The sequence below is a fragment of the Homalodisca vitripennis genome, chromosome 2 (genome assembly GCF_021130785.1).
Source record: "Homalodisca vitripennis isolate AUS2020 chromosome 2, UT_GWSS_2.1, whole genome shotgun sequence".
NCBI lineage: Eukaryota > Metazoa > Arthropoda > Insecta > Hemiptera > Cicadellidae > Homalodisca > Homalodisca vitripennis.
In genome coordinates this window covers 54766186-54789885 of record NC_060208.1, presented here as the reverse complement: position 1 = coordinate 54789885, position 23700 = coordinate 54766186, and the positions used below count along the sequence as shown (strand labels likewise).

Below are 23700 nucleotides of genomic sequence, written 5' to 3'. Positions count from 1 at the left end.
AACGATCAAGACACCTCAACAGAAAATCAGCCAACAGCCGCTTGCCAGGCAGTCGCAAGTGCATACCGTGTTGGGTAAACCAGCGTCTTCCGATCTCGTTAAAATTTAGCACCTCTATTCCTTTATATTGAACAGACAGCTCTTCGATGTAGAAGTTAACGAGGGCAATACGCTGGTTCACGGCGTGGTCCATAGAGATCATGTCGATGCGGAACAGTGGACACGATGACGGCCGACGAGCTGAGGCGAACAGTTAGCTGTCACTCCAGGTGCTCGAAGATGGTATAGGACTCATCGGCGGCGATATCGTTTGTTCCAGCGAACAGGACATAGCAGCTCCCAGGCGGAGGTAGACTACTATCAGTCACCGTCAGAAGCTTGGCCCCCGGCCTGCAGGTGCCGCCCACCCTGGTTCATGGACTCACGCGCTGTCGAACAAGGCCGATCAGATGGTGGACATGGCTGTCACCCTCGATATACACAGTTGGAAATGGCAACTTTTTTTCTCAGAACCCTTAACATTTTTTTGTTAATTTGAATTTTGCTTTTTTGAACAGGTTTTTTATGGCGTTTATGCTCAGATAAAAAATTTTCGGATTTTGGGGTTACTCTTCGAATTTTTTTGGATTTTATTTTGTACCACCACCCAGCCCTCGTTTTCTGAATCGCTCTGGTTACTTTTCTTCACCGCTTCAGCCTTGAAATACTCCAGGCAACTAAGTCGCGGATCTCACTGCAGCACGGGTCTTGGCAGGCAGTAGACGACAACAGGTCACATTGTACGGCGCAATCAGCTGTACGGCCACCAGGAGTCTCGATCGTCGACAAATTCGGTACAAACAGCTGGTCGGTGAATTGGAGAAGACGTGCGTCCGACTGAATAGAGTGGTCGAGAATTTGTTCTCGTTCAGCCGTAAGTTGGGCGATACGCCTCCTCAATTCTAAGTTTTCGGCTTCCAACCCACTTGAACTCCGAGGAAGGGCGGAGCCCGAGACGGCATCCGGCGATGATACGGCAGGAGATGGTGTGACGAGCGTAGTGGATGACGGGTAGCCAGACGTTGCAGTATGTGTCAGCGCCTCAATGGGAGACCCAAGGTACTTGTACGTTGGAGAAGGCGTCGTAGAAGGACGGGGCGTAGTTGTCTCGACCGCGGGTGGAGTAGCTGGCAACGATGAGCTCATCAGCGGAGATGTAAGGGCCCTCATCGTGACAGGGTGTGGACCCGAGTGTTTTACAGTTGACTGTAGTAACGGTCGTTTTCTCGGAAGTTCGATTCAATGTGGCTCCACAGTTCCTTCCCAGGCAGCGCCAAATAATTTCTCCAGACTTTAATGCGTAGCTTTCTCGGTATTTATTGTTGTTAAACAGAATGTTTGGTTTCCAATTTTTTGTGAATTCAATTTTTAAACTCATGTCAGAAGTTCTAGTTTTGTTAAAAATAGTCAACGCCATTAAAACTTTAAAGGCCAGTCTAACCTTGTTAGTTGAGTTTTTAGGCTAACTACGATCTATTACTTACTAGCGTGATAAGATATAGTCCGATACACTTATTAATTCAAGAAAATTTATTTAAATACTTAAAGTTACTCAACTTTGGTCACTCTAGATAAAACTAAACTACTTAATTAAATTTAAAGTATGGAGCGTCGTTAACGATGTGTATTCAGTGCAGGACCAGGCCTACCAACTCTCATTTATGCATGAATCACGCTATATATTCAGCTACAAGGGGCGCATTCCAAAGTGTAACCACAGTAAAAACACACGTATTGATCAGGCAGTAATTCTCACTGTACTAACCAAGTTAATGTCAGCTGATTGTTCATGCATGAATCACGCTATATATTCAGTTACAAGAGACGGCATTCCAAAGTGTAACCACAGTAAAACCAACTTGTGCAGATTAAATAGCTAATTGTTAGTTTGTATTAAGAAGTTTAGAAGGTAATTCGCTAACCAATCGCATCAACTCCTAGTAATCTTCAGACATCGTTACTGGAAAATTGTAAATTAACTAAAGATAAGTTAAATTTGTTGAAGTTTTTAATATTATAATATTATATTATATATGTCACCTTTTCATCCATATTGCAACTAAGATTGCGTTGTATTGTCCTGTATATTTCTATGTAGCCCATGTATCCTCATTTTCTAAAAAAAATAGAATTTAATAAAATTTACTTTTTACCCTTTCAGAGCTATTTTCATTTTCTTTAAAGCTACAAACCTCCTCTGAAAATAATTCTAGATACGTCACTGTCTTCCGAGAAGTTAATCTTGTACTAGGAAAGGAAATGGCAAGCCCAGCCACGCGGTTCCAGGCACGACTTGACAAAGTAGGCCTATGTACTTTTATTCCATGCATTGATAACGCTATTTACAATATATACTGATTTATTTACATAAAACAAAACCAATATAGATATTTACTCCGAATGTTAAATTTAAGGGGGGAGGAGGGACAAAGGTACCCTTGATGTAGACTAATTGTAAATTGTTTTATTCCACAATGAGTGAGTGAATACGGCTTGTGTAAAATACAGAACCACATTCACACATCTGACTCTGTATGCTCTCGCTGCAGAAAGTTAACTCAGCTGTGTGGAGTAAACACTTCAAGCAAACACTGCACCTTTCTCCGTCTCAGCCGAGACGTTCTTGGAACATTTCTAACACGGTTACTAATTTTCTCATATTCGCTTGGGAAGTAGGGAGTCTTTTTAAAGTTGCAACTGTACTGCATTGTCGTCTCTTTGATAACCTAGATAACGATTAGTTACGCACGCACACACCAGCCCAAAGTGTTTCCCCGTACAATATCTATCCCACTAAGGTCAAGTGGAAATAACCATTTAGCGAATGTTAAGTCCATATGGATGTTTCGATTTTACTATAAGTTGTGCCAATTAATAATTTTTTTACATTCAAATGATTTCAAGAGCAATTTTCACAAAGTTTAATTTTGCTTATAGCTTTGAGTTTATAGCAATTCTTTATATATATATATATATATATATATATATATATTATATATATATATATATATATATATACCTGTATATTTAACTTAATACTTTGATTTTTTATAACTTCTCAGATATTAAAAAAAACAATATATCATAAAAGTCACTACAAATAAAAGAAGATTGTAAACACAATAATTCTCTGTGGCAAAGTTTGTCGACTCCATCATAGTGCATATTACATCAACGTCAATTGTGCTCGAAACCTGTATTGTATTCGTCTGTATCAAAAACAACCGAGAATTATACATAAGATACAGAAAGTAAATATCCTAATTAGTTCATGATACTAGTCAAATTATAGTAGATTGTAGGGTTGGTAGGCCTGGTCCTACACTACAAACAGTGGGTTATATCGTTCCGTGATAAAATTTAATTTTAAACGGTTTTTATCCAATTCGTGATTAATGTCTTGGACGTGACAGATTTAGTTGACCTGGCCGTACGTTTAGTAAATAGAAACAGCCAATTTTATACTGTAAGTAGACACGAACTACAAAGATAACCAAACAATTAACTAACAAGGACTGACGTGTCTATTGCAATACCCTATTTGACGTTATCACGGAGCGCCGCACTTTATCAGACACGAGTGATAAGCTTACTTATCAGCTCTGCTGGGGGTATCGGTAGCGTACAATATTCTGGAGTCGAAGATCCTAGGTTCAAATCTCGCTTCCATCAGTTATATTTTTGCTACTAATAGATCTTTTGTAAATATTGTAAATAATTTTATTTTATATTTTAGTTAAATTATAGCGTTATTATTGAATAAGCATTGACATTAATATTAATTTATTAAGAAATTGTTTTAGTATTTTAAACTTTTAATTGTGAAAATGGACTTTACAGTTGTAAAAACAACCGCGGGCAAGCCATGCATTTTATTTAAAGATTTCAAATATAGACAGCAAAGAACTTTAAAATCAGGAGATATAAGCTGGCGCTGTCTGACTGGCAAGAACTGTGGTGCGTCTATAAAAACTGATGCAAATTTGACTCGAATGTCAATTGTTAATGAGAAACACACAGGAGCGCATGCCGTCACGATGCGACAGATGAAATCTCCGGGCCACGCGCAGTCAACTTCCTCGTCCACTTTATCTCCAGCGACCTGCTCCACACCTAGCAGTGTTCCTCTTCACAGTGTTTCACTGTCGTCTGTGACTGCGAACTTCTCGCCTCACACTTCCGCGGCGTCCACACCTTCGTCTGCTGCTGCTCCTAGTAACGCTGTTGTCACGCCGACTCAGCCCGCGACTCCGACTACAAGTAATGTGGAATCCTCATTACCAGACGGCCCTCACCCTAATACGCCTAAATCAACTTGTTTGACTGAGATACAAGCGGAGAACTCCTCTCTGAGGACTCAGGTAGCCGAACTCCGCAAGCAGTTGCATGACGTATTGGACCATACGATTGAGTCGGATAGGCGCCTGCTACAGTTTACTGATGAACTGTTCGTTGTGAATCCCTCGCGGAATGAGACACCCTCAACTTCATCTTCCGAAGCTGAAACTGTACCGATTGAACCCGGCGAGCAGCGGTCATCCGAATGCAAAAACAAACAGTGCACTGAGGCTCGCGACCTTGTACATAGCCTCAAAACCACCATCGAAGTGTTGGAAGCGGAGATCGAAGTACTGAAATCGGGAAAAAGCAGTTGCACTTGTAAAGAGGCGAAAGAGGAAAATTCCACTCAATGGACTGTTTGCAGGAATAAAAAGAATCAAACAATAAAAATACAAAACAAATATGACATATTGAGTAAAACCGCGGAAGTAATTGAAACCATCACTCCTAAAATAACTACTTTAAAAAATCTAACATTAAAAAGCATGAACAAAATAAAAAATAAACAAAAACGACAAAAAAAGCAACCCAAGCAGAAAACACGCAACACCGAGACATCTGTTACGCCAGTGGTCTTCTCAACAGTGACTGTCGAGGGGGATAGCCATGTTCGCTCTTTGGCTGGACTTGTCCAGTCCCTCGTCACCGCGAAGACGAGTGTGTTCGGGGTGTGCAAGCCTGGGGCCGGCCTGTTGGGTGTGGTTGAGGGCGGGCAGTCCCCTCTTCCGGGAAGCTGCTGTGTCCTCATTGCCGGAGCGAATGACGTCGGAGCCGGCGAATCATCTCCAATCTTTCAGCACCTGGAGCAGCAGATCATCGTGCGCACCTCCACAGCGAAGGTCGTGGTGTCGACGGTGCCATATCGCCACGACCTCTCCACCGACCACCCCATAAACAAGCAGACTAACCTGGTCAACCACTACATCAGGGAGTTGTGTGCCAGATGTGAAGGATCCGTATTGCTGGACTTCAACACCATCGGGAGGCGGCACTTCACTCGCCATGGGCAGCATCTGACAATGGGAGGGAAGCGGCTACTGGCTCGACTTGTGGTGGATGGGTTGAGGAGGGCAAGCTCCGTCTCTGTGGGCCGGACACAGCCGCCACCGTCTTTGCCTCTGCCGTCATCTGCTGCCCCAGCTGGGTCTCCGAGCATCGCCGCCGCGGAGCCGCAGTCTCCGCCGACACTGTCGCCGGGGTTGACTGCTGACACTGCGGTTCCCTGTGTGCCACCCAGTCCGACTACACCTTGGACACTACCCCACGACAGCTACGCAGATGCAGTAAGATCTTCATCTCCAAATGCTGTTTTTTTAGGGACCCCACTTGGAAACAGCGGACAAAATTGACTAACAAAACTCAATTAAAACAAACAAACACTCAAAAACAAACTGAATTCAGACTGCTTCATCAAAATTCTCAATTTGCAACCAACAAACTGGACCAAATTCAACTTATGTGCGAGGATCTGAAAACTGATCTGCTTGTAGTAACCGAAAGTGGTTTCAACATGGAGAACATCGCACTGTGCAAAATCCCAAATTACAAATTGGCTTCCGCGTTTTGTCGAAACCACTCCAAAGGAGGAGGAGTTGCTATTTTTCTTAAACAAAATCTGTTATCTACACCTTTTCCGATCCAACAATCAACCGAAAAGGATTTTGAAGCAGTCGGGATCAAACTTCAAACGACACAATCAAAATTACTCGTGATCGGAATTTATAGGTCTCCCAGTGGTAATGAAGACATCTTTTTTTCTAAATTCGAAAAATTATTGACATGCCTGACTAAACAACGTCAAGAATTTGTCGTGATGGGGGATCTCAACATAGACGCCTTGGATAATACTCACCATTTCCACAATTCGATTAGTCGATTTACTTAGGTCATTTGACCTGGAGTTGCTAGTCAAAACTCCGACGAGAGTGACGGCTACAACAAAATCGGCTATCGACAACATCATAACCAACCACCCAGGTGTCGCAGTGTCTGTGGTGAATACAGCTATTTCAGACCACTATGGCCAAGAAGCCATCATTAGTGGGGTACAATTCAAAAGGGAGCCCAAAATTAAACAAACAGTAAGAGACATAAGGCCAGAAAACATTGCTCACCTCAACATTTCCCTTTCTAACGAAAGATGGGATTTTCTAAATTCATTTCAACCTGTAGAGCAGCAATTTAAATTGTTTAACGACACTCTAAATTTCCACATTAACATCTGCTGCCCTACAAAAAACGATCAATGTTTGCACACAAATTAAAAAAAAACAACTGGATCACAACGGGTATTTTAGTTTCTAGAGAGAAACTAAAATTCTTCTCCGAAGTTTATAAAAATACTTCAAGCGAACAATTCAAAATTTTTTTCAAAAATTATAAAAAAATATACAGGAAAGTGATTCAAGCCGCAAAAGCATATGATGTCTCAAAATCCATTCTCTCTTCCAAAAACGTTTCAAAAACAATTTGGGGCATCATTAACAATAAAACAAAAGCTCACAAAGAAATTAAAATTAAAATTGGGGATAGGCTTGTGGAGGACGAAACAGAGATTGCCAATCAGTTCAATGGATTTTTCGCATCCGTTGCTGGTGGGCAGGGTCCTCGGCCATCTGAACCCCAAGTACGGCCCTCGCGAAGACAGAGCCCCACATCGTCAATGGCGTTGGCTCCTGTCGTTTGAGGATGAGCTTCACCGAATTATTCAGCAGCTCCCAGCCAAAAAATCAAATGACCTCAATCTAATGTCCCCGTGGCTCATAAAAAAATGCTGCAAGCATTTAGGGAGACCTTTAACTCAATTGGTAAACTATTCATTCCAAACAGGAGTGTTCCCCTCTCTCCTGAAAATTGCTAAAGTTGTTCCAATTTTCAAGAAGGACGACCCAACTTCAATCACTAACTACCGGCCTGTCTCAATTTTGCCAGTGCTGAGCAAAATTTTTGAAAAGCTTTTTTCTTATAAGAATGCTTCGGTTTTTGGACAAATGCAATCAGCTCTCAAGTGAACAATTTGGATTCAGGAAGGGCAAATCGACAACAGACGCAGTCGTGAGTCTTGTCGATATGATTGTAGAGGGGATTGAATGTCGTAACCACTCAATGAGTGTGTTCTTAGACCTGTCCAAAGCATTCGACTGCGTTGACCACGGTACGCTGCTTGACAAACTTGAGTCCCACGGTATTCGAGGCGTGCCTCTTAAATGGCTTTGTTCGTTTTTAACTCACAGATCCCAAGTTGTTCAGATATCTAGCAAGTCGTCCAAACAAATAGAACTGAGTTATGGAGTCCCACAGGGATCCATCCTCAGTCCTGTGCTTTTCCTGCTTTACGTCAATGATCTTAAATCATCGCTTCTGCATGGAAAATTAGTGCAGTTTGCCGATGATACGACTCTCTTTTTCAATGCAACATCAAGTGAAGTGTTGGAACAACAGGCTTATGTTGATATCAACAACTGTGTCCAATACTTTCACAGCCTCAATCTTACAACAAACTCTTCAAAAACCAACGTTTTGAATTTTTGCCTTGCGCACCGCAGGCAACCAGTGTGGGCCTGCCATTTTGTTAGATGACTCCACACTGGAAGAAGTCAGCTCTTCAAAATTCCTAGGAATGCACCTTGATCGCGGGCTGACTTGGAATGAGCATATTGACTATGTTTGCGCCAAAGTCTGCTCTGGAATTTTTGTTCTGAGATCTTTAGCCAAATACTGCCCGAGTCAGGTACTGATTACGGCGTATTATGGACTGATTTACCCCCATCTGTCTTACGGTGTGGTCCTTTGGGGGAGCTTGCGCAAACACACAGTTTCAAAGAGTATTCAGACTTCAAAAAAAAAGCAATTCGAATAATCGCCAAAAATCAAATTTAGAGAGTCGTGCAGGGAAGCTTTCAAGAAATTGCAGCTGTTGACTCTGCCGTGCCTCTACATTTTGGAAACAACTTTTTTTTTTGTGTGAGTAAATGTGCCTTAACCAGAGGCCGAGACATACACATGTATGAGACACGTGGGAGTGCTAACTACCGAACTGGGAGACACAGAACGGTGGTTTATGAGCGCCTGCCCTCGCAGGCGGGTGTTCATTTCCTCAACAGACTGCCCAATTCAATTAAAGATGCCCCAACGCCTAAGGCGTTAAAGACTCGCCTTAAACGCCTATTGGTGTCACAAGCATTCTATAATGCAGGTGAGTTTTTGGCATTCGACTGGGAGACCGCCCAATTAGAAGACTGACTCCGCTGTACTAAGTGGGTAGCATTGGCGATGGATGAAAGAGGCGTAACTGCAAAATTGTATGTGTGAGTGTGTATTGTTGTATGAATGTTAGAAATTTTAAAAAAACCCCATGACGTTTGCCATACAATGTAAATATTGTCTTCGCAATAAAAAAGATTTGATTTGATTTGATTTGATTTGATTTGAGATAGAGGCATATATTTAAGCACGTTTTTGAGTACACGACGACGATAAGTACGTCTATGCTAGTATACACATTTTTCAATATGAGAAAGCTGTTTTTATCAAGTCCATTTAATTATTTAATTTTTTCCCCAAATTTGGTATGTATTTTATAGACACCCCTAACTCTAAAACATACATTTAAAATAAAGAGAAGTAAATATACCTCCTCTTCTCATTACAAAATATCCTGCGAGAAGATGGCTTTGGGCCCATAAAATTCAAATCATACGTACGGCCCTGGTTTCCTAGTATGTTACAGCAATGTTGCACTCATTCCTCACTCATTCTTTATTGACATACCAGTAACTGATAAGATAATGTGACAATTATATCGAGACTGAGGTGTGTGTGTGTGTGTGTGTGTGTGTGTGTGTGTGTGTGTGTGTGTGTGTGTGTGTGTGTGTGTGGTGTGTGTGTGTGCGCGCGCGCGCGTGTATGTGTGTGTGCGCGCGCGCGCATGTGTGAGAGAGACCATTTCCATCTCCGTGACGCGACGTTGTATCATCTGGCCATTGGACGGTTTATCAATAGTAGACTAAACTTCCTCGACATGATAAGATGACGTCGAGTTGTGCAGATTGTCGAGTTTGAATAAATCTTTATTATCAGTGTTTCGTTACGTATTATACGTGATGATATCTTCACATTATATTAAACCATTAATCTTATTATAACAAATACATCTCGTTTATTCAACAAAAACATTATATTACAAAAAGATGAAGTCGAACTAACCTTTCTCTCCCCATGAAAAAGAGTTGTTATAGTCACCTTAAATTTATTATCGGTTGAAACTGGCTATCGAAACTAATCTAAGACATGGTGTAAGTACTACATGTATCAAGTTGAAATTGAACCAGTTAAAATAATGACATTCTTAGCGTTGAAATGTATTCGACAATGTTATTATATTAGTTCACCCAGTCGTCGAAATCGAATACAACAGCTTGATTTTAATCGAAATTAAGAAATAAATAGGAACTTAATTGTATAGACATTCCCTTTGTCAAAAAATTAATTAATTTCAATCACTTAACGTATTAATTTTTTAAACTAGTAACGAAAGTAAAAGCCTTACAATAAATCAGTTTATAAATAATATTGCTAATAATTATCAATTCTTTCGTTCATAAATTTAAGTTAAAAAAAACATGATCAGAATACCTTAAAAATAAAACTTTATTATAAACATAATCTTTTTTAGTAAAGTATCCAGTTTATAATTTTTAATTTCATCGATCAATATTGTTATGCTTTCTAAAGATTTTGGGTCAGGAAATAAATACTACTGGCGACGATGTGTGGAAAACAGAATTAGGGAATAGTGGATTCGTGGAAAGGGATACTTCTTGGGCTTTGTGATGGCAAAATCTAATTTGATAGGAAATTACGTTCTTTGTACTCAAATAAAAGCCACACCCTTCTCACTTCCTTTGTTGTAATGTCCGCTGAATATAAAACAATAAAGCGAAGCGCCTGCTAAAACTGGATATGCTACACAAGTACATAGCTGTACGGCTGATCCAGCTACGGCGCTCTTATTTCATCTCGTAGATATTAATTTATAAATATTAGCTTAATATGTAAAAAAACTGTACTTTCAAAAATTATTGGTAATAAAAGTTTAAACGTTTTTTTACCTAAGCAAAAAATACAAATTTACTCACTTTTTTAAAGAATTTAAATGTATGTCTTTAGCAACCTAACAATTCATTTAGCTTTTGACAAATTTGTTAATTTAACCAGGGGGGAAAGATTTGAAAATACGGGTTTTAGTTATTTTTTAATATGTTTTAAAACGCTCCTGCACTCCAATATACAGAATTTGAGGTATATTCTTTCTGGATCTGGAAATGTCTTCAGATGTAGAAAAAAATTATTAAACAACATACACTCCACTCTGTTTGTTTTTTTTTAGGAATGTAATCATATTTCTAATGAAATAAATTATTTTAAAACTTACTTGAATCATTAGATTGCATTTTATTAATAAACGTGAAAAGTAACCAAAGTTTTAAAAAATTGTAAAAGCTATTAGTTACCAAGTTATGAAATACAAATATACCAATTAGAGTTATAGTAGTTTTCCTTCAAAGGACTTCATTTACCTAAGGTAGAGAATATTAATCTGTTCAGGTTCTTGAATTTTTCTGTTGAAGGCCTTAATGTAAGGCTGTATTTTTCGAAGTAAGCGTCTATCTTCATTTTCTATCTTGCGGTGTTTGTTACTTACGTTGAGTTTCGTTGTAGTTATTTAATTAAATGATTAGACGTACCGCAGAAGACTGAAACATGGTGTTTAGCTCAATGATTTCGTCCCCCAAAATGATTTATTTTATAAGCCATAATATTTAGGAGAAAGCCAATAATGGCTTGAGGGAGTAATGAAAAGGAATTTAGATACCTCTACCGATTGCTTCTTCCTCCATTTTATTCAAACCTAATACTGTTAAAGTCCCTGTCCTGTAACTACTGAAGAATTTGATTTTTCAAACTAACGAAGAACTTTCCGGGAGTTCATATTTTAAGAGCACAGCCGCTTATTAAGATTCGTAGCCAGAAAGACCCAACGCGAATATTGACTACAGAGTTTACATTTAGTAGCAAGAGAAATGTGGTTGCTTTAAAACAAGATGTTTGGTTTTTAATCAGTATCTTACTCCATTCTTGGCCGTTCTCTTAACGCAATCAGCAATGCTCAAGTATAGTCCAGAATCATATAGCCCCTATCGAAAACATCATAATTTGGAAGCAGATGAGATAGTGCTTCTTCCTCGTCGTCTACTGATGGCGTCCACTTTCGAGACAACCGTCTTCCAGACGCCCCTCACATTATTTTATTACCAAAGTCACCTAAATTAAGTGCTGTGTTTGCAGATTCGCGTTATTATACTATCGGTTGTTTGTTATCGGTTGTTTGTTAACGTCTGTTTAAGTATTTTTTTTGTTTGCGTGTCTTGTATCACGGAAGTAATGATTTGTTAACGTTTATCAAATCAAATCGGATTTGTATTTCCGGAACATTTTACAATGCACGGCGAAAGTCAACTTTATACTTTTTACTCGCAAAGTCTTGTCATAAATACTACAAGAAATCTCATTCAAACAGACTAGTTGAAGAGTAGTTGTAAACTTTCTGTCCAAATGGTGTCGCATCAGTTAGTAATGGATGCGTTATTCTCTGGCTAACTCCTTGGAGAAGCGACAGATGCGGTAAGCGATGGAGACGGTCGATTGACATATAGCAAATATGAACACAGCCGTGTGGGGGGGTGGGGGGGGGGGGGGGTGGGGGGGGGGGGGGGTGGGGGGGGGGGGGGGTGGGGGGGGGGGGGGGTGGGGGGGGGGGGGGGTGGGGGGGGGGGAAACTCCAATATTCTGTGCATATCGAGTATTTTGAGAATGTGAAGTTGTGGAGAAGATTGTTGTAAAGTTGTTATAATTATGGATGAGGATTGTTTTTTATGAAGATTTTACAGATTGACAGAATAGCGGCTTCTTTATATAAGGTAGCAGTATTATATCTCCTACATTTTTTGTACCCAGTCTTTAAAATTGCGTTCTGAACTACCTGCAGAAGTGTTTTGTACGCTCCGCCCCAGGCTATTATTCCAAATGAAAACAATGACTGGGCGTAGGCAAAATAGGCAAGTTTAATTTCGTTTTCATTTAAAATTTCCCTTAATTGTTTGAATGCAAATATGTATTTACTTGTTCTTCTCTTCACATATTCAATATGACAAGACCATTTCAAACGCTTATCAAACGCCCAGGCATTTATAAGACGAAACATTTTCAATATTCGAGAGCAAAATTCATTATTATAACTGTCACAACTGTGAACAACTAGTCCGTCCAGGGAATAGTCTGTAGACTCCCTGAGAGAAATGGGCATAAATTTAGTTTTCGAGGTGTTTAGTCCCACAGATAGACACGGTCTGTAGCCTATCCGTGAGGTAACTTGTAAACCAAGAAAGCGCATTACCATTTACTCCAATATACTTCAATTTTAGAATCAACTTATTTCTATCGATGATTTTCTTAGATCAAGAAATATTAGAATATCACGTACGTTGTTGGATATTGCGTCATTAATTTGCCTATTGACATCGAACAGAGCGTCAGAAATGTTCCTGTCCTCTCTGAACCCATACTGACAGTCACACAGGATTTGATTATTAGAGAGATAGTTTACAAGTTGTTCTTTAACTACTCGTTCAAGAATCTTAGAGAATACACTCAAAAGTCAAAAGGATAATGGGACAGAAATTATTTTAATAAAAAAACTCTCACCTTTATGCAAAGGAATTACTTTTGCAATTTTAAAAATATCTGAAAAATCCCAGAAGAAAGACTTAAATTAATTAATTGCAGAAGAGGTTTAGAAAATACATGAATGTTATCTCTTAACGTAGTGGCCAAGATATCATTATGTCCAGGGGCAGATTCCCCGCACAGTCCAGTCACATGTCGTATTACATCGAGTTCAGTTATAGTGTGTAATGTAAACACGGTATCCAGCCTGTAGTCCGCATCACTCAAAACTGGGTCCCCACTTAAATGAATGGGACTAGCTAGGCTGTGTCCCACCGCGGAGAAAAAGATGTTAACATCATCGGCTACTTGTTTACACATACTATGAGTTATATAAGGGGTATCTGGAAAAAATATTTTGGATTGGAAATGGATTTTTCTTTTTTACGTTACCTGCAAGTTCATTTATAATAGTCCAGAATATTGTAGGGTTATTTTGAGAATTGTTAAGTTTTGATCTGTAATATTGTTTTTTTACATTTTTTAGGGGACTTAAATTTTGTCTGAGTGTGTGAAAAAAATTGATAAAGATCGTTATTGAAAGGTTGTGTTTTTTTAATCTTTTGCTTATTTTGTCTCTAACTCGAATTAATTTTATGAAATCAGGTGAAATCCATGGTTTTTATTTTTTTTTGTGGGTGGAATGCCTTATTAGTGGTTTGGAAGAGGCTGTAATAAGACAGGAAATTGTTTTTGCAAATTGCTCTGCACATGGTGCGATATCCTGGCAACTCATGACAGGTTCCCAGTTCAAGTGAGCGAGGTTACGGCTGAGTAAATGTGTGTTCGTGTAATACTGTGTAGTGGAGTCGTCAGCGAGGTTGTCAGCATGAGGAGTGGCAGTGGCAGTGGCAGTGATAGTCAGGCCAGTACTGTAGATAACTCTCGTGTTTAGACTCAACTTAATTCATTTCAAGCAAAGCTTAAAATAGTCTGATTAAGATTTTTACGTACTAATTTTTAACAACATAAATTGAATTTTACTGCCATTAACAAAATAATAGGATTATAATACTCAAATTAAATTAAAACATCAAATGTAGTAAAAAATAATAACAATTAACAAGGTGGCAGTAATTGCAATCTAAATTTAAAAGTTACTTTATGAGACACAAAGCATTTGTCTCACACTACCTAGTTAGTTTAAGGGAGAGGATGAAATTATGCTATCTTCTATATATCAAGTTGGCATACATAGCTATACAATAATAGCATACATCAGTCCAACTTCAATTATTGTATGTACTTACAATTCTGTAACAATCGGAGTACAATTTTCTCTCAGAAGTCAAGAAAATTAGTTAAATTAAATCATTCAATCAATTAAAATAAATACTTTTTTTAAAATTTGCTTATATTAAAAATAGCACCATGTTTTTAAACAATTTGATACCTATCCTTATCCAAATATATCTCCTGTTACATGCCAATTTTGGGATTCTGCCTGATCTTACCCAGTACCTACAGCTGACACCACTGTGAACCTCACTAACCTAATTTTGTAACTTTTCCCTTCACTAGATTTATGAATCAATACAATCAAATGATGCAAGCAATTATTGATCAGATAAATTTAATGAATATTACAATTAGTTCACGATCAATCGAACTCTAAGAATTATTAACTTTCTATAAAATAAATTATAAAAGGATTTATTAAATAACAATTTAATTGAGATTGAGAGAGGATATGGACTGCGATGTAATCTACACGTAATGTAGAATACGACTGCTGTCCATCAGTTCAGCAATATAAGTGGTCTAACAATATCACCTCAGCTGCTGTAGGGCCTGTGTGAGAGGCTAGCTAGTCCTGGAGTTAACAACATGAATTAGCAGTGCTTGAGGCTAGATGCACCTTTCCAGGTTTATAACTTTTATTATTTCTGTTGTAATAATATTCAATTACAGTTTCTGGGCTTAAAGTACTTGGTGACGGACCAGGTTTATCTACTATTAATACTAAAAATGAGATATCGATAATCATAATTAATTATGAAACCATTAAATCAATTAATATTAAGAAAAAATAATATTACTTATATGCTGAGCCCGTAGCTATGAGTAACAATTAGCATTACACGGATTATCGAGAGTACTGTTATATCCACTTTAGTGTATAATAAATACTTGTACCGGTAACTAATAATTACTATATTAAATATACTTTAGTTAAATTAGTAGTTTATCTGATTCTAAAAGCAAATTCAAACATTTTTCCTACCATTTTATTGGATGATAAAGTTAATGTGTCAAACTTTAGAGTTACTTACTGTCTGCTTGAATAATGGATTGGACATATAAGATCATTTTGAATTTGAAGTAACAGAGAGAATTGAGACTTTGTCTACTCATTTTAATAACTTTTCTAAGAAATAGTAATATTAAATAAACTACACAGATTTCAAAATCCTATAAATAAAATATACAGTACAATTTTTAAACTCTCCTTCAAATCTCAGAGACACTTTCAGAACAGTCAACCAAATAGTGGACATCGTAATATAGAATATTTGAATGCGTAATTGAATGACTGATTTGAGGAACCAACAGTCTCATTAATATCCAATGTATAGACAAAAATGTATTTTAAAAAGTGTTGTTCAAATACACAATTGTCCTTACATTGTCTAAGTCTCTTTTTATTCTTAAAGCTAGTAAACCTGAAGTTGGATGTTAGAAATACAGCAATATATCCACATTTCTTCACAATCACTGTATATCTAATCCTTTACTATGAGGCAAGGGGGTTTCTTTATTACAATTTAGAAAAGTTTCAAAAAATTTATTAAAATGTGAATCTTCTCATATGGGTGTAAATAATAATTTTCTGGCATTCATTAAATGGCACTGTTTCCACAGTGTATGCATATGCTCCATGTATGTATATACACTCTGTGTATGTATTTATATACTCTCTGGTTAAAATAAGTTCCTTAAGAAATTATATTGTTTGAGCAAAAAATCTGACAGCTTACCAAGCAAGATTAGCCAATTTAAGTTATACATTAGAGTTTAAAATTGATAATTATTTAAAGTTTTACCATGTACATATCTATTGGATTTAACAATAGTTAAACTGAGTTTAATTAGTACATAAATGTAATTACATAAAAAACCAATATTGATATTATTTTAAATACTCAAAACATATTGTCATTGAGGCCCTTGGATATCTAAAATCTTGTTTAAACTAGCAATGTGTTTTTTTTTTGTTAGCTACTAAGTCTGTTTGGTTACTTTCCTCATCAGCAATTCACTATATGATTTCTTAAATGTTCACATTTATTAGAAATTTCTCTTTAGGATTGTTGAGCTTCCAGCATAAAAAGTTGAGTAATTATAATATTTAGTTTTTAATTCATGGCAACTTGTCTATTCACCCAAACAGTGACTCTACTCCAGAAATACTACATAGTTAAAAATTGACAAGCAAAAGTTTTAAAAATTGTACATTTTTTTCTTTTTCAACATGTTCAGGGTATGATGCATTCCCTCGCATGACTTAAACAACAGCCAAGCATATTGTATAGTGATGTAAAACAGAATTACTTCTAGAATTACCACATTATTCTACTTTGTAAGTAATCATGGTCATTAATGTGATCAAATTACATACTTTTGTGGTTAAAATCCAGTTAGAAAATAAGCAGATCAAATAAAACACTGAAATTGCATTGTATTGTAACACACAAGTCATTTAAAAAACACAACAATACAATAAATCATTATATGCATTATAAAATTTCCTAAAAATTAAACAATTATTTAAAATTATACATAATAAATACAATAGCAATACAATAATACATACAAGTTTTAATGCAGTAAAAATAACTCCAAAATTAAAAAATCTTAATATTGTGTTCTTATTACATTGACTGAATTGTAACATCACAGTTGAAAAATGTTTCAGATAAGTAGCTAAGTCAAATTTAATGATTTTTCAGGGATTAAAAAAGTATTTTATATTTTTATTGAGTTAATTAGGATTAAAACTTTAGTAATCTTGGATAAGTCACACTATTGTCATTGTATTAAGTCAAATTTTTCTTACAAAAATTTCATTCTTACATTATCTGCAAAATACTGATGCATAATATTAAGGTGGAGATTTCTACGCTATACATGGCATACAAAAAATCTCTCAAAGTTCTGTCCGTGGTTCAAAACGTACATTAATGCCGGTTTTGGATTTCAGGACGATGTTGAACCACGATGTGATTGGGATCTCTGAGGGGAGAAGACGGAACTTCCTCAGTACCAGGGACACCACACATTTTATTTCCAACATTGCGTACTTTTGACCTGTTGAACAGAAAAAAAATCTGCTTTACAATATTCCAACAAATGTTTTATCAGGATGTAATCAAATTTGGATCAGATGTTGAATCTAAACTGATCCAGCCAGTTTCAATCAAATTATGATTAAGTTTGGATTTGTGATGAACATTTTGATTGTATTTGTAGGTACTTTGGTATTATACCGACCACATCCTGACCGGAAATGCCTTGTGAGATTTTGGTTGATCTGCTTACTAGAGTAGAGAAAAGATCAACCCCCCAATCCTTTTCCCCCAATGTTTGGTTAAGGTCGAGCGGTCAATTACTCTACAGTGATGCGACAATGTCTTGACTTGTATTTGTTAATGACGAGCTAAGAAAGTCGATCAGAGAAGTCCCTAGCCATTAGTGTAGGCTTCAATGGCACCTTAGGCAGCTTTTAGACTCTACTGAGTTCAAAACCGTCCGTTGAACTTTAAAATACTCTAGCTCACTACCTCTCTTATTCATAGATACTTCATAAATAACTATTCTGTACGGTCATGAGTAAGCTGCACTGAATTTCAAGCCAAGCACAAGCAGTTTGATTATTCCACTTTGAATGGAACAAATGTGGAGGTGAAGGCAAGCCCTTGCACTAACCCAGAGTTGTCTGAAAACTCCACTTCAACCAACAAACAATAGAAGGTTGTTCGCTGGTGCGAAAGAATCAACTCACTAGTTTAACCCATATTTGTTTGTCTCACAACCCACATTTAGTGTACGCTCTTCAAGACAACATCCAAAACAAGGCAAACAAAATCAATGACACCAAATCCATCAAATTAAAAGTTACCCACCATTGCAAACATTAAAAACTTTCCTTTTGAGAAACATAATTCGTTATATTAGTTTGCTTCTTTCACAATACATTTTTATAGGTCATACTTATAACCCACTACCAGATGTATAAGTAATAGTTATATCAGCATCAACCAAGTAGTTAATCTTTATCTTTATTCTCTCGTATCATGATGGTTGATATATTTAGTGAGAGTAGACATAAATATGATCTATTAAACATTTATCACTTGGTATTTTAAATCATTCAATAGCCTAACATTTTGATTTCTAAAAATCTTACTGCAGCTAACAATAAATTTCTTTATTAGAAAAATGCCTCTATCAATTTCATTAGTTTGCGCGATTTTACAATGTGAAATGTCTCTCAACAAGCTCTGGACTACCGTGTGATGCACGGAGGAGACATTTGGTATATTTTTTTTAACTTGGTGGTGGAAGTACAATACAACTTCTCTGTCTATGTTTGCTTGATTTGGCTTTTTGTTTTCTGCATTCTCATTTTAGGTTGTCACCTGAAGAAGGGGTAAACTACTTTCTTGAAACATTGTTAGTTAATTTTGGTAAACAATAGTGACTGATTATTGTAATCATGAATTTTTCAATTCTACACACTGTTGAGGAATATACAACAAACAACAGTTTATATATGCAGACCAAGCACAAGTTACCAGAGGATTTCCTACTAATCGTTGTAACCACTGCAGCGGTTTCCTATCTAAATACTGTTTACTACTAGCCTGCCATCTGACCCTTACAAAACCCTACCTCATAAATAACATTTTAATGATAGTTCTTACGTTCTAATCCAAAATATGTATTGAGCTTTTACATTTCCACTTTAATTAAAATTAAGTGTTTTTATCAACAGAGAAAGCGTTTGATTATTTTTCAAACTGATCATATAATTACTGTGAAAAATAACATAACTAAATGCTTAGAATAAGATAATTAGAGTAATAAAACTGTCCCTTTGTGTTTTTGCAGACAAGAAACATGGGGGCTACTATGTCTTATTAAACTACGCAGATAGAAAATGTACACAAAATTTAATAACAAACATCTTATTTTTGCATTTTATTCACAGAAGACAAAAACTATCACCAAAATTAAACTTTTCATGCTAATTTTTATAGAATGCCATAAAACCATATTTTTGGATTGACCACTTAAATACACATCAGTTATCATTATAAAGTAAAGTTATTAGTAAGGAAACCCAAACATTTGTAAATAAAAAACAAACTAAATAAAACAATATAATGATACAAAATAGTTATATAATAATTGCCACTTATTTTTGTTTTATAGTTTTTTATACGTTAAAAACCTTGGTTCCTCATGCACATTTAATTAATATTACTAAAATATGTGTTGACACTAAAAATAATTGAGGTAATCATTAATAAATGTTTTTACTGTAGTTCAAATTTCTCATAAGAAAATACAGTTTTAAATATATATTTGACACTGTACTGTATTTTGTGTTCTCATTGCACAAACTATTATTATTAAAAGAATATTAATAAAAAGTAAATAATATTTTTGATTTATAAAACAATGTTAGAAGTTATAATTACAATAAAAATTCAATGATAATTCAAAAGTATTACTCACCGATACAGTTCCTTGGGCCGGCACTGAACGGTACGAAGAGATACGGGTGAGACGACTTTGTGTCAAACCGTTCCGGATCAAACTTATATGGGTTGGGATAAAATTCTGGGTCATGATTCATAGGCTCTATCAGTATCATAACTGAAGTGTTCTTAGGAACAGTGTAGCCACCTGCAAAATGTGCATAATTTTATTGACAGGATAGAATTTAACAGTTGTGTTCAGAAATGCTAAACACAGTACAAACCATTTTTATGTAAATCCTCTAATCCCTAAATAAGAAAAGTATATTTATATTCCTTGATTAGATGTGTAGAAAGTGAACAAATAGTTCTGTGTATTACACTATGTTTATGATTTTACATCTATTCAAATTTTGCAATACGTACTTGTTGACGTGTTAAGATAGCAACCATTCAAAATCTTGGAAAGATGATATCTAACATTCCAGTCATTGTAGAGCTCATGGGTTTTAGAATTGTCAGATTATTTACAATAACTTAGTACAAGAGTCTTAGTGCCTCATAGAATTTTAAAATACGAAGTGTCAAGGTGTTACCAAATTTGAGAAGTTTAACACATTGACTGCGATGGATGGTTATTACTAATCTGACTGTACTTAAGTCGGTACTTGTCTTGTGTCGAAGTGAAGGTGTTAACAACATATTTGGTCATTACAACTAATCTGACATCTGACTATACATAAGTCGGTACATGTCTTGTGTCGAAGTTAAGGTGTTAACAACATATTAATATAGCTAGAGAAGTAACATAGTTATATTATAGTTACCGTATATCAATGTAACATTGACTGCGATGGATGATCATTACTACTAATCTGACTGTACTTAAGTCGTCGAAGTGAAGGTGTTAACAACATATTTGGTCATTACTACTAATCTGACTATACATAAGTCAGTACATGTCTTGTGTCGAAGTGAAGGTGTTAACAATATATTAATATAGCTAGAGATGTATCATAGTTTAACACATTGACTGTCCTAAAATCGGTACTGATCTCGTGGTGCAGTTAAAGTGTTAAAACAGCATAGTAGTTGCAAAATGAGTGAACACAACAAGTGCCATAATTTCTAATTGATTCTATTTTGTTGACATAATTAACATTTGATGACTATTGCGATCGACTGTCAAATATAATCCCAAATATTTGTAAGAATCCACTCTTTCCAATAAACCACAGCCGCATATCTCACTTATGTGATTGCCACACGTGTGAAGCCCGAGGCGATCAGAGGGCATATTGTCTCAATCCCTTACGGCTATAGGCATAAATTTAGTCTTTAAAACATTAAAGGTTAATAAATTTTGATTGAACCGTTTTTTATATTAATTAAATCTCTAGTAACTCTATTAAATATTGAATTCTGATTTTCAAATTTAAAAATATAGCTTTATTATTTGTAAAAAGTTTACCCTCAATATCAATTTTTTCCATGTTATTGATGTACATAAGAAATAGTATGGCCCTAAAGTACTACCTTGAATTACTCTATACTTAACAGTCTTTATATCACTGATATAACCCTTTTAGTTATTGTAAACTGAGTTTGTCTATCCAAATTCGATTTAAACCAATTGAATTCATTTCCTCTAATTCAAATTAACTCTAAGTTTTTCATTAACTTGGTTCTGTCACCATATCAAAAGCCTTAGCTAGGTGAAGAAATACCAATAAACAATGTTTTCCCTTTACTTAAAGACTTATCAATATTCTTTGTCAACTTAAAAAACGCATCCAAAATGTTTTTAGATTTTCTAAAGCCATGTTGTCTATTAGTTAGAATTTTAAAATCGTTCAAATAAGTATTTAATTAGTTTTTTTGTTTTCTCAATCACTTTTAAAATACACTCAAAAAACTAATTGGATGAATGTTAGATTTTGCTGTTATATTGTTGCTTTTATTGAGAGGAATGTCTTTGGAACTTTTGAACAGCTTAGGAAACTTCCCAGGAGAAATGTTTTTGTTAATTATGTGTAGAAGAGGTTACTGCAAAAAAGAGGCTGAAATACAGTAAAACTCTGAAGCTGTCCCAATATATAGATCCCTTAAGCCGTGATCAACACAGTCAAAATCACGGCTTAGATCAATAAAAGTGGCCCAGGCGCACTCTCCCTTACTACAGCATCAATAGCAGATATTGTTGATCTACCATGTCTAAAGCCAAACTGTTGATCAGATAAAAACACATGTAAATCCAAGTACAGGCTTACCTGCTTATAGACAACGTGTTCAATTACTTTACCAAAGACTGGAATAAACAAGGAGCATTGTATAACTTGCATCAGATGTAACTTGGTTTTCTTTGGAACTGGGCTGTGCGATGAGATGGAAGGGAGAAGTCAGTGGCATACCGGGTGTTGTAGGAATGGATATTTTCACCTCTTGTATGCAAGTCCCGATCTCTTGTTTGAAGTATGACAGTTTGAATGAAGAGAGCTACAAATGTTAGTATTTCAAGAGATTTGAAAGCATTCCTGCAGCTGTCTAGTGGTTGCAAGTGCGACAAAACTCGAACAGCTTTTTTTTGCAGTACCAAAATACTATTAATATTGCTCTCAGAAGTCCCTCCCCAAACAGCTATACCATAGCGGATGTGTGATTCTATCATGGCATAGTAAGCAGTTTTTGCTGCATCCAGTCCTGCTGCCCAATATATTCTTCTGACCACATATACTCCAGTGCTGATTTTTTTACAAAGGCTATTAATGTGAATAGTCCATCTGAGGCCAGTATCAAGAGACAGACCTTTTGTTTCTTCTTCGGAGGTGATGTTTGGTAAATCTAAAACAGGTTCTGCTAGTCTACTGAAGTTTAAGTGCACTGTCTTGGATGCATTTAATGCTAGGTCATTTTGGCTGCAGTAGTTAAATACTTTGTCAAGTGTGGATAATGAGTCTTCATAAAGGTCTTGTGCTTTGTTGTTTCTCAGAAGGAGAGTAGTGTCGTCAGCATACATGATACATTTTGTGTTTCTATTTCCTTCGATGATGTCTGGCAAGTCATTAGTAAACAAAATGTACAGTACTGGCTCCAACACTGAGCCTTGAGGTACTCCTCTTTTCATGGGCTGCGGCTCAGACATATATGCAGTCTTTGTGCCTTTTGTGATACCTTGGAATTCTACAATCTGTGTACACCCTTCAAGGTAACTGGCAAACCATGCACTTTCTTTACCTGTTATACCCATAGCAGCTAGTTTTTTACTATTAGTCCATGTCCCAGGCAATCAAAAGCCTTACTGTAGTCTATAATAATTGCTGAGACATGTTTGCGGCAATCTACCTGATCGATGATGAATTCGACAATACAAATAAGTGCAATATTAGTAGATTTAACTTTCAAGAATCCGTGTTGGTTTTCACTCAGGAGTTGTTCATGGATAAGGTAGGTTAATAATTGAGTCAGGACAATCTTCAATAATTTTAGAAAATGGAGAAATTAATGAAATTGGTCTATAGTTTTTTTTATTTCAGTGCGTGAGCCTTTTTTATGTAAAGGGTAAATTTTGGCAATTTTTAGTGAGGCTGGAAACTGGCTGAGTGCAAAAGACTTGTTGACTATGCCAGCAATAGGAGCTGCAAGTTGCAGAGCGCAATGCTTTACTACTTTTGCTGGTATCTCATCAATTCCACAGGAGAGCATAGGTTTTAAGGAAGCTATTGCATCTTGAGTAGCTTTCTGAGTGACATGTTTAAATCTAAAAGGACTGGAATAGTTGAATGTAACTGATTGCTGAAAATTATGTAAAATGGGTTTAGGTTTCTGTTTTAGG

The 23700-nt window shown here is 36.3% G+C and overlaps 1 protein-coding gene across 1 annotated transcript in view; it reads right to left on the bottom strand.

The window, feature by feature from the left end:
• Positions 1-16823: 16823 nt before the first annotated feature.
• LOC124353969 (cytochrome P450 4C1-like) overlaps positions 16824-23700 on the bottom strand; it is a 30163-nt gene continuing 23286 nt past the window's right edge. The window contains exons 6-7 of the mRNA XM_046804063.1: positions 19906-20076; positions 16824-17472 (exon numbers count right to left, since the gene is read on the bottom strand). Coding sequence (XP_046660019.1) covers positions 17312-17472; positions 19906-20076 — 332 coding nt within the window. The 3' untranslated portion in view covers positions 16824-17311. The remainder of the gene's footprint in view (positions 17473-19905; positions 20077-23700) is intronic.